The sequence below is a fragment of the Miniopterus schreibersii genome (assembly GCF_964146895.1).
Source record: "Miniopterus schreibersii genome assembly, chromosome: 6".
Lineage (NCBI taxonomy): Eukaryota > Metazoa > Chordata > Mammalia > Chiroptera > Miniopteridae > Miniopterus > Miniopterus schreibersii.
The window spans coordinates 46,832,658-46,845,150 of record NC_138107.1 but is presented as its reverse complement, the minus strand read 5'-3'; the positions used below and the strand labels follow the sequence as shown (position 1 = coordinate 46,845,150).

At 37.3% G+C, this 12,493-nt stretch overlaps 1 protein-coding gene and 1 pseudogene across 2 annotated transcripts; one reads left to right on the top strand and one right to left on the bottom strand.

Annotated features, from left to right (window-relative positions):
* Nucleotides 1-9,728: 9,728 nt before the first annotated feature.
* FUT9 (fucosyltransferase 9) lies at nucleotides 9,729-10,811 on the bottom strand (the record flags this gene model as incomplete). Its single annotated transcript, XM_081140253.1, has 1 exon — nucleotides 9,729-10,811. The coding sequence occupies exon 1, from the start codon at nucleotides 10,806-10,808 to the stop codon at nucleotides 9,729-9,731; it is 1,080 nt and encodes a 359-aa protein (XP_080996379.1). The 5' UTR covers nucleotides 10,809-10,811.
* Nucleotides 10,812-10,871: 60 nt separating this feature from the next.
* Nucleotides 10,872-12,201, top strand: LOC308559132 (BUD13 homolog; annotated as a pseudogene). Its single transcript has 2 exons — nucleotides 10,872-10,903; nucleotides 11,014-12,201. The product of its transcript is annotated as a BUD13 homolog (transcript).
* Nucleotides 12,202-12,493: the final 292 nt, after the last annotated feature.

The window sequence follows — 12,493 nt, the reverse complement described above, 5'->3', positions numbered from 1 at the left end:
GAAATAACATGAACCTATAAACTGTACATTTGGCATTTAGGTTTCAGGGTGTTTTTAAGAGTCTGCTTAAATAAGACAATACAGTAGTGCAAAATCACATTACATTAATAAAACATACGATTACCATCCAAATAGTTTATGTATTACTGACCTTTACAGTTCAGAGATTGACTAGAATTGGCACATTTTGTTTTATCATGATAGTTTTGGCCTTCCTTTCTTAAGTACATCATTTTATCCAAAGTTACATTTAAACTACATAAAAAGGTATAAGCGTTGTGTTCATCTCTCTGTGTGTTCTTGAAGAAATGAGATACGAGGAAGCATGTGAAGTCCCCACTCTTCATTTGCAAAACCCTTTAATTAGAGGTCCTAAAGAAATTGCATGGTAACTTCTTTCCCCCCTTTCTTAGGGCTGGGAGAGCAGTGACATAGCCACATAGAAGAAAGAAGGAAGAAAAGACTAATTCTAGACTACTTTAGAACAGAATGTCTAACCAACCAATCAAAATTGATTAATAGCTTCTTAGGAGATTCTAATGCAAAGTCCATCACATTCCATTGATGGATGAGAAACTTGTGGCTCAGAAAAGCTAGAGAATTATACAATAGATTGTGCAACCTAGAACTTGGGTTCTGATCCTTAGTTTACTTCCCCCTTTCTTGTTTCTTGTCACCACTTTCTCTTTTCTGCAGTTCTGTGTACTTGAATCTACCTTTAGACTTTAAGCTCTTTACTTTCCCCTTTGAAACCTCTATGTGTTGTATGGTTTCAGAATAAACCATATTATTCCAATGAAGATGATTAAGCTCAATAATTTCATCCAAATAATTTTGACCAGTTGCATTTCCTCCAGCAAACTTCCTTTTTACCTTTGTCTTATACATGATTTATTAAAATGTTATTTTTATATTGTCACAATTACTTCACTAACCCTGGCTCCTAACAAATTCAACTTTTTAAAAAAGAGAAAATGAGAAAGGAAGAAAAAAATCCCCACATGAATAAAAATATTGTTTTTGAAGTTTGACATCATGCTGATAGCTCTAGAGATTTAAATTTTTATTTAAGAGTAAAAAAGATACCATTATTTTCACTACTTTTTTTCTCTCTCCATTTCCATTGCCACATGGCCTCTCAGTCTTTAGGACAAGAGTACTCATTGATTTGAATGTAGAACCTCTATAAGCCGAAAGGTTTTTGTTGTTGTTTTTTGGGTGATTTTTCTAAGTAAACTCCTGGTTTCAATTATGGTAGTATTTGTTTTTGATTCATTATTTTAAAGTAATATCTGAAATTTTTGAGATAGGTCATCTGTGTTCTGAAAAAGTGAACTGTTCCTAGTTTTACATAGACAACCAGATATGCTTGTTTTGTTCAAGGGCTCTTAGAAAAGAAAACCAGTATGTGAAAGGCCTTATTTAATTAAGTCTCTAGAGACACATATCCTGCCTTAGATGGTAGTGAGCTGTCTTCTGGCAATCTGGCCTTAGATGAAGAGGCATCTTCAGGATTGTCTTATCCAAGGGACTGAAGGTGGCTGATGAGGCCAATCTGAGCTATGGGGATGCAATCAGATTGCTGGCACATATTTTTTGCATAATGAATAGTACTAGGTTGTTCGTTTAGTTTGGGTACCATTTCTGCCCAGCCTGCTTTTCTATATCCTACACCCTCGCTAATGAAAATGGAATACAGCCATGTGTCTAAAGAGTGACTGCAGTTAACATACTTCTTTATAGAAGTCACTCTTAAAATTTTTCAGATAAATCTTACATTTGTTTTTCACAATGAAAGTTCAGCAAGCTCTAATTTAACATACTTTATATATATACAACTAATTCAACAATTTGATTGCCAGAGAACTCATAGAAATAATTCATTTTTTGAAGTTTTCTAATGTTGTATCTGAAATAAACATTCCTAATATTCTTTAAAGCAAGACAAGAACTAACTTAAAAAATACTATTTTAAATATCGATTTTTTTTACGCATAAACATAAAATATTTTCTTAAGTTTGCTCTTTTTGTTTTATTACAGTACAGTTTAGAACTTGTGCACATGAGTAGTTGAGATTATTCAAATCAAAATTCTATTTATTAGCAATTAACAATTAGAGTGATCTTAATCACAGTCTGGCTAAGAATTATTTTATTTCTGCACCACTAAACAGATATGTTTCTGTTTATTGAATATATGGTATCATTTAAAAAGTAACTTTTAGCATTTTTTAAATTTAAGAAAAGTAGATGGAGACCTGCATCTGTTTTCTAACTTATATTATTAATTAGTTTGGGGCTCAACTAGTGGACCAGTTGAAGTGATGGGTTAAGTCAAGTTGTTGAATATTTCTAGACCTCTTTCCTTACCAGAGAATTATCTCTGAGAGACTTCCTGCTATTGCATTCTGTGACTTGAGTTATACAACTGATAATACTCTAAATTGACTGTTAATTTACTGATTGCTCATAACAGTGAGGAAAAATTAGGCCTGCTTGGGTTCCAATTATTTTAAGAAATGGTGTATATGTTTAGTAATGCTTATGCACTACCACTCGCTGCCAGCACCCACACCCCTTCCATTACTTAGTAATTACAAAAAACATAAATGCAGCCTTCCACAATCTATGTATTTGTTTCTCCTCTTCTGAAGATTACTCGTTTGGTTTATTTAAATTTGCAGTGATTATTATAAGCTGTCTGCTAAACATTTCAGAGTTTTAGAACTGAAATTGTAGAAACAGATTTGGATTCCTCACAATGATTATAATAAATGGTATTAATTAAACATATCTAGTCACTTAAGTGTCATTTCATTTGTCCCCACAAAAAACCCATCAGGAAGATGCTACCTCCACTTTACACTAAAAAAATTTGAGGCTAAGAGAAATCAAGTAACTTATACACAGTTAGTGTGTGGCAGAGCTGGGATTCAATTCTCAATCTGTGGTCATCAAAAATCTGAGCACTATATCATGTTGCTATATCACAACTGCAAATTACTTTTCCACCCATCAAGCCAGGACTTTGGGACATAGGAAAGACACAGAGGAGAAGATCACAGAGCATAAAAGTGTATGGCTGTAAAGGATTCTAGTAATTGGGTAGTCCAGTCTTTTATGTTATAAAATACAAATATAAAGTTAGAGCTTAAAAAGAAATTGAGATATATTCTTTCAAGGCATATAATCTTTTCTGTTCCTAATAATTTCTCCAGGTCAAAAATTGCTCAAGTGTTTTATGCAGACTGGTGATTCCCAGAGGTGGCCTCACATTAGTGTCACATGTGGAGCCTTTATACCCGTTCACTTCTGGGTCCTATCTCAAACCACTTGGATCAGATCTCTGGAGGTGAGGTTTGGACGTCTACAATTTTAAATCCTCTCTAGGTGATTCAGATGTGCATCCAAGCTTGAGATATACTGCTATATATATACCACTCAAATTTAAAAGACCCAGAGACTATAAATAACCTGATTCACATCAAGAGATTGATCACTACCTGATTACTACCATGCTTGGACACAAAATTATTAGGCTCAGAGAATGTCTAGGCAGTTGAAGTAGAGAAATACTTCAATGACATATTCAGAAAGAGTCCATGTGAACTAAAGAAAGGCCAGAGCTCATATCAATTGAGCAATTGAATACTTTTAATTTAACTGGTGGCTAAGATGCAGACCTCAATCCTGACAGCACATCAGAACTCTCTGGGGATATTTTTAAAATACACATTTCAGCTCAGATCTCAGACCCAGAGAATTAGAAGCTGTGTACTATTAACAGCCTTTCAAATGATTCTTGTGCAGCTGATATAGGAAGCCGCAAAGTCTTACGTGTTTGGGAACTGCTGGTTTAGGATGGGTCATAAACTGTAGCATGGAACAGAAAAACTTAGCAAATGCATTAAAAACATGTTTTTTTGGAATTATTTGAAGAGATTCCAATTGCAGGAGCAGGACCTAGAAATCAGTATTGTTCATAAACACCTCTGGTGGTTCTAGGTCAGGTGACCTAGGAAGCAGGTATTCTGGAAACACTGACAAAAGGTAGCTGATGTTGGAGTTTCTTTTAAAAAATATTTTCAGCTCAGCCAATGTTACTTAGTGGTTGAGTGTCGACCCATGAACCAAGAGGTCATTGGTTCAGTTTGGATCAGGGCACATGCCCAGGTTTCTGGCTCGATCCCCAGTCTGGGGCATGCAGGAGGCAGATGACCCATCTCTCTCTCTCTCATTGATGTTTCTTTCTATCTACCTCTCTCCCTTCCTCTCTCTCTAAGATCAATAAAAACATATTTTAAAAATTTTTTAAAAATTTTCAAATTAGGTTAAATGAGTAAATATGTTTTAACCATAAGTTTAAAAATAACTAAGTTGTCTAGATGTATTCAATCTGGTTTAAATTATGTTCCTTATTTTATTATCATCTGAGGTTTGACTATGTGCCTTCACTGGCTCCCTGACATTTTTGCATCAATAAGCCTTTTCAGATTATTGTAATAAAAATATGGGTGGTATAGAAAAATCTAAAATATCTTAAAACAATGTTCCAATATATGGTTGGTTTTCTGCAGACAATTCAAGTCTCAGTGAGTAGTGAGTATATGAATTGTAAAGGACTTAGGTAGAAAACTAAGGGTAGGAAAGAGTTAAAGGAGGAAAATTAGTTAATTGATCACTTGCTATATTCCAAGCACTGATTCTTTCCACATATTAGTTTAAATAATCAGTTTTATACTTTAAATGTCTATTTTGAGAAATAAGAGAGAAATCTGCTGGGAGTAGTTACCTCCAAAAAAATTATTTTGAGACAGTCATTGGGATTTCACTTGCAAATACATGCATATATCAGTTTAGATTTTATATTAGACTAGTAGTGCTAGGAGGAATCTTATAAACAACAAAGTCTGGAGAGGTTCATTGGCTTACTCAAAATGACAGTCTGTTGAACCAATAGCCCAGACTAGCATTACTCGTATATTTGGATATCAGGCTATCATTTATGTTCTGTTAACTGCTCTACAAAATGCTTATGAATATGGATGCATTCAATATGAATTACTGAGAGGGAGAGCACTTCCATAGTAGTGCTCATTTGCAAAATGCTACAAAATCTCTAGATGAGAGACATCCGGGAAAAACAACAACACAAAAAAAACACATCTTAATTGACCGATGTTTGCAATACAAAGGACTGCAGTTAGGGAGAAAGGAAATTATTTTCTCTCCATGCAGTTTGGTAATAAATACAGGCCCTTCACAGTGCTTGCACTTTATGCTCACCTTCAATACTGTCTTTCCTATTACAAATCGTTGGTATGTTAACATTTGAATAGAGTATTTGCATGTTTCAAATCCTTCATAATCTTTCTTGAAATGTTACTTCTTTTGGAGTCTTGGGAGGCAGTAAGCCTGGGAGGACATAAAATGCCTTCCTTTGTATTCAGGCAGTAAACTGACCAATGAAAAAATGTAACATACCATCTCTAACTGCTACCAATGAGCTGGAACTGTTATCACACTTAAAAAAATATTGTGCATGAATGCAATGTGTTTATTCATTCAGCAATGGTTGCTGAGCTCCTCCTCTGTGGTAGGCACTGTGCTTATCTTTTAGATCCTGAAGTTTGTTATATTTAGCAGCTTGATTATAGTGAATTTGTTAAGTTTCCCTAAATGAGATCAGTGTTCAAGGGAATTCAAAGATATATTTAAGTGCAAAGTCATAATGTAAGGATCTAAACCTTGTTTTAATAATATGAATTCATAGAAAGACATTTTCTAGGTGATTACTTTAAGACTCATGGAATCTAGTTTGAAAACAGGCAAGGAAAAAGATTCCAATAATAGTGTTTCCTATTTTTTTCATATTTAACCTCCAATTGGAGGCAAGACTTTAAAAGCTCAACAAATAATTCCTAAATAGTCTGTCACTTTATACATCAAATACCCCAAGCTTTCTAAGTCTTCACAATAGAAACATTTCTGGATATTTTAGGACTATCAGGACTTATTCAGTAAATATAAAAAAATTAAGCTGATATTGGTTTCTCACTAAGATAATTTTTACCAATTTCTACTTCGTATTTTCAAATTTATGGCTGTCATAAAATATGATTGTCGTCTTTTTTTTCAGAGTGTAATACTGCTGGATATAGAGAATTCGGTATATATTCTTATTAATAAGGCCTATGAAAGTTAACATGTTCTTAGTAGTGAGGCCTACAAGAATTAATATTTAAACAATCAGAACATTGAAGGTAATAGATTTTTGATATTTTGAAATAAAACTTTTTAAATGGTCCATTCTCTTTTTATATCTACAACTTGTCCCCTGGCATAATTGTTTTTATAATCATCATCAGCAAGCCAATTTTGTCAAATCGATATCCTTAAAAAGAACTTTGCAGTCCACAGGATTTGGTAAAAGAGGAGCTGAGAACCACACACCATCTTGAGGGTGCATTTCACTTAAAATGTAGTGAAAGCCCATCCTTCTGATGAAGCTCAGGTCCTAGAATACTTAAACCAGAAAGAATGCTAACAAGTTCAATGTTTTATTTACTTGCACTTTTTCAAAAGTCAAAGTGCTTCCATGTAGAGTGTATCACTATTATCATTCTAATAATATCATCTAAGCATTCACATTTTTTAGGAATTGAATGAAAATACTATGAAAAAGAACATAGGATTAAGAAATACAGGCCCTGCCCGGCCGGGCGTGGCTCAGCGGTTGAGCGTCGACCTAGGATCCAGGCAATCGGGGTTTGATTCCTTGTCAGGGCACATGCCCGGGTTGTGGGCTCGATCAGTGACTCTCTCATCATTGATGTTTCTATCTCTGTCTCTCCCTCTCCTTTCCTCTCTCTGAAATCAATAAAGATCTATTTAAAAAAAAAGAAAAAAAAAGAAATACAGGCCCTTAAATTCTAATCTTGGTTATACCACTGGTTGTAGTGTGTGTATGTGTGTTTGTGTGTGCACATATGTCTTGAATAAATATTGTCTCTGGATCTGGTTAACTCATAAGTAGAATAAAGGGATTGGTTTGTAAACATTGCTATAATTCCTTCCAGCCCTAAAACTCACAGGTCAATGGATCCAAAACCTAAGGGTCTAATTGACTCATTTATTTCGGCACTTCAAATTAAAAAAACTTATTCTGGGACTTGGTAGTGGGTTTTCAATATATAGATGTGTCAGTTAATCACTTAGTATTATTGTTTTGGCTTGGGTCATAGTATCAGCATGTGAATATAATCACAGTCTAAGAATGAGCCTGAATTTGTAGTTGACAATAGAGGCAATGTGCTCAGGTTTCTCAGTTTATTAAAATCATGAGCATCCACCACAGCAAAGGCAGCTTGTCCTGACCTTTTGGCTTTTGAAGAAAGCAGGTACTTTCTAAACTTGTTTGTAACAAATCCTCTTTCTGCCCCTATACTTTCAAAGGTCAAAAAAGATGCCAAAGTAAATGTAAATGAATGAACAAGACTGTTTTAACATGACAAAATAAATGCAGGTGGAGATCTTTCCTTATTTAGGAGGGCATTCACACAGACACACTATTTCTGAGTCAGTGTGGTTGGAAGAGATAATATGGAGGGAATCTACACTGGGGCAAATGAGTGAACAAAGTTTGCAGCTCAGAAGCAGTTGGGGGAAATCTGCTTTGTTATTTGCATTAAATCAGCAGTGATTCACATAAACGCCATTGGAATATGATATGCATAAACACGGACTCAGAGGAAGGCTTTCTGTATCCTTCCACTTAATCGTAAGCTACTTCCAAGCTGTGATAGTTCCTTACTCCTCTTTGTCCCTGGTTGAGACATTGCCTGGCACAGTGTGCCTGTTCAATCAGGGTAAATAAATGGTTCTGAGGATCAGACAGTCCTCCCTTAACACAGGAGTCTTCCTCTGCTCAGATTCTTCTAGTGCTCCAGAGAGCTCATTCCCTCACATGGCAGTGCTATGGGAAAGAGTCGGTGCCTTCTCCTTACTGAATTGAAATTTGCCTCTCTCTAATTTGATGTAGAAGATTGTGGATTTGAGTTCTGATGTGACACGTAACAGGATTATTAGAATTAGTCACAAATAGACTCAAATAGATCTCATCAGAACATTCTAATTCTTTTGAGTTTTTGCCCTGAATGGAATAAAGTTATTACAGGCTCTTTTGGGAAATGCTTTTTTGAAGAATTCCTAGCATCCCATCTTTTCTTACCTGCTGTTCTATGCCTATATCAGCCCCTTAACCTTAGAGAGGAGAAATGCTGTACAGCAACTAAGTTTGTGGGTGAATTCTCCAAAACTTAGTATAATGATAAACTTATTTTGGTTCTGTAAAGCCCTGAGGGCCATGGTCATATGTGCTATAATATAAATAATTACTAAAGAGGAATATAAAACATCTCCAGTGAATACCTCTAGGCTAGAACTGTCACTTCATTGAAACAAACAAACATTTTCCCGTGATGTCCATTGCTATTTATTTATTCATTGAAAAATATGCATTGAGATCTTATAAATCCTCACTTTATTATGTTTTACATCTTATATTTAATTCCTTGATAATTTTATTTAGATTCTCTTAACTGATAGGACATATTTTTTCAAGTGTTATGTTTATTTATTTGTCTATATGGTAAAATAAAACTTTTAAATATTAGGGCGAGAGAAAAAATATTTTAAACTGATATGTTATTATGGACACAGAAAATAGTGCGGTGAAGGCCTAGGGCAGGGGGTGGATGCAGGGCAGAAGGGATCAATGGGGGGGAAAAGGGGACATCTGTAATACTTTCAATAATAAAGATAAATTAAAAAAATAAAGTCAATGGCACACAAAAACTATACATCTATGTGCCATTTATAAATGCAATTTAATCTATACATATCCTTTTGTCATTTGAGGAAATTATTTTTTATTATAATGATGTGTTATCAGGATCAAAAAGACAACTGTCTTCTATTTTCTTAAGTAGTATTAGGATTATTTCCTAGGTACTAAAAATCCCCCCAAATTAGATATTTAAGAATACTTGAGTAATTTAACTTAAAATCATGAGAACAGTGGCTGCATTTGCCAGTCAGCTTAATGAAAATATATGGGATGCCTAATAGTTTCCTGAACAGAACAGTTCTGCTTCACTGTCTTTCTTATTCATTGCCTGAATATTTCTGCCTTCACAAACATGGTAAACAGGTAAAGTCAGATCAAACAGAGACAGTTAACACACACTGTTCAACTTCGAAGTCAAAGAGGTTAGAATTCAATTACAAATACTTCTCATTTGTTACATTATGCAAACTTGGACCTAGAGATTATAATATTTAATGAAAATGTTTCATGTTTTAAGATGTGCATTTTCATTTCCCAAACAGATTAAACAGACGATCAATGTATAAACAGTAATCGTACCACAAACTTACATTAAGGAACAACTACAAAGATGTGAAAACACAATGTTTGCAAATGATAGCAAAGAATAAATTATTTTTCAGTGCACATAATTAGGTATATACAGGATAATTTAAAACCAAATGCAGTGATTGCTAATGCTGAGCTCTTAAAAATCTTCATCAAAATATACGTTACCAGAGAGAGTGATCAAAATAAATTGTGACAGTAAAGCATAATGTTGTCTCTCTTTCCATCCTCAAAACCTGAATGATAATTTCATCAAAATAATTTGCCAGGTGGGCAAATGCTGGAAAACTCTTAATTCCAAAACCATTTCTCTAAATTACCAACAGACTTATATTCTTGATGCCTTTTCACATGATCACAAGCCGAGCACGCATGTGACTCCCAAAACCGTGGAAGATTTACTGTGAAATCTTTCCTCCAGTTAAAGTAACTAAGGTATAGCTTATTGTTTTTGTCGACTTCCTTCAGATACTTTGCTAGCTCACTTGGAGAGTTATAATCTTCCACATGAATGAATGAATCTGCTGGAATATAATTTTCATAGTTTTCCCTAGATGGCCCCAGAACAACAGGTACAGAGCCAGCCAGAAAAGCATTGTAGAGCTTTTCTGTGATGTAATCTTTGTGGATTGAGTTTTCAAAGGAAAGGTAAAATTTGCAAGTAGATATGGTAGGAATCAAATTTTTATCATTCACATACTCTCCAAATGCTTGCCCATAGGTATGGATTTCAATGTTTTTGCTTAGCTCATTGTAATACTTGACCCTGGCGTGCTCAGGGTTCCAGTTACTTACAACCCAGCACACTAACTTCTCTTTGCTTGGCACTTCAAACACGAAGGGGTTTGTGCTCACCGTCAAGAAGCCATAAGGCACTTGGATATCTGAGTCGCGGCGGTAAGTCAGAGTGAGATTGAATAGGTGCTCAATGCCACTCTTCTGGGGCGTGTGAGTTGGTGATTCCAAATTCATCCAAATCCATTTCTGGAAGGGTGGCCTAGCCTGCTGAGGTAAATTGGTCAGGTCCCAACTGATGTCTCGGTGATGGATCAGGACTGCGTGAGATTTGTTGTAAAGGGAGCGGTCTGTCGTGAGATGGCATCCTTGGATGTTGAACATTGCTTGGCAGGAGGTAAGGTCAAAGGTCTGCCCAAATGGCCATACCCAAATCAGAATAGTAGTTTCATTGAAACAGTCCGTTTTGGTGGTGAAGAAATTTTTCATTTTCAGCACTGAGCTGGTTGACTCCATTGGACTGAAGATCCAGCTGTTGGTGGGCTTGATGTAAATGAGAAGACATGCCATAAAGCAGCCCAGAATAACGCAGACAATTAGAAATGGGCGGAGAATTCCTTTGGATGCTGATGTCATAATTTTTTCTATGAAAGAGAAAGAGAAAGGGGGATAGGTAAGGGTAGGGATGAAGAATTAATCATGACTCCCTGGAGTCATCTCCTTCTAGAAGGGTCTGTCATGACTCCCCGGGTCCCTCCTCTCTCAGGAAGCATTGCCATCCTTCAGATGCATCTCCTAGGAGGGCCCGTCACAGTTCCTCAGATATCTCTTCCCCTAACAGCTCCCCTGAGACATCTCAACCCAGAAGGACTCATAACTCCTTGGACACATCACAGCTCAGGAGGGCCCGCCATGACTCCCCTGATTCAGCTCCTAATGGTCCTCACTCACTGCCCAAAGCAGTAAAGCCCCAGAAAGAGCCTCTAGCAAAACTCCACACCAGAAGGGGCCAGGGCCCTCTCATCCCTCAGTCCCGAAGAAAAGCAAGTATGAGTATGACTCAGACTTTTCTCCTCCATGGATAAAGCAAGCAAAATTCCATTTCTGAAATGAAGAGCATGACTCTAAAAGCTCTGCATCCAGCCATAGGAAGTTTCATGCAAGCACTTCACCTAGAAGGCATCAGAGTCACATGCTGGACTCTTCTTCCTACCCAGGTGACCGTCAGAAAGCCTCTGATGCAGATCTTTCTCCTCCATGGAAGAAACAAAGTTCAGGGCACCAGGATTCTGATTGAGATCTGTCACCTCCATGGAACAGACCTAGACACCAGGGCTCTGACTGACCTGTGTCCACCAAGGAGGAGACAGAGGGCCAAATCCTCTGACTCCGACCTGTGCCCACCCTGAAGGACTCGGCCTCTGGGGAAGAGGGCTGCACACGTGTGTTGTGGGGCTAAAACTGGGCTGGTGTTAGCTGGCACACAGACAGCAGCAGGAACTCAGGAAACAGGGCCAAGAAGCCCTGGCATTTGAAGCTGAATTCCAACATGCTGAAACCGTATTTCGAGAAAAGTCTGGTCGTAAGACGAATTTGAACCTGGAACATTTAGAGCACAGGAGAAAAGCAGAGGATTGAAATGAGCGAAATGAGCTGCATGCCCAGTGGGGAAAACAGCTTGTCCAGAGCCGGCAGCAGCAGCAGAATGTGGAGGAAGCAATAAAGGAAATGCAAAGGCCGCTGGCCTGCTAGGTTGACGATGGAGATCTAGATCGGATGCTGAGAGAACAAGGAAGAGAGGGGGACCCCTTGGCCAACTTTATCGGGAAGAATAAGGCCAAGGGGAGCAAGAGAGAGACCCCGCTACAGTGGCCCAGCGCCTCCTCCCAACAGATGCAGCATCTGGCCTGGATGGCGCTGGGATGGAGTGGATGGATCCAATGGATGTGAACAGAAGCACTTTGCCAGGCTTGCCAGCAAGAAGGCGGTGGAGGAACTTGCCTACAGGTGGAGTGTTGAAGATACGTAACTTTTCTGAGGCTCTCGGGATGGCTGTGGGTTGTGGCAATGGACATAGGGCAGCTAGATGTCCAGCTGTAACAGCTGTGTATGCTAATAGTCAGGGTCCACACACACCAGCAACTCTTTGAATGCTAGTTTTGACCACTTGAGATGAAGAATATTTGAGACATGATGTCTGGACTGAGGCCCTGTAACTCCTCAGGTGTGCCAACATTGGCAGTTGTTGCCGGCTTTCAGAAGAAACATTGATTTCTCAATGCCCCAAGGTTTGTTCTTGGTTAGGTTTTTTAATAAACATA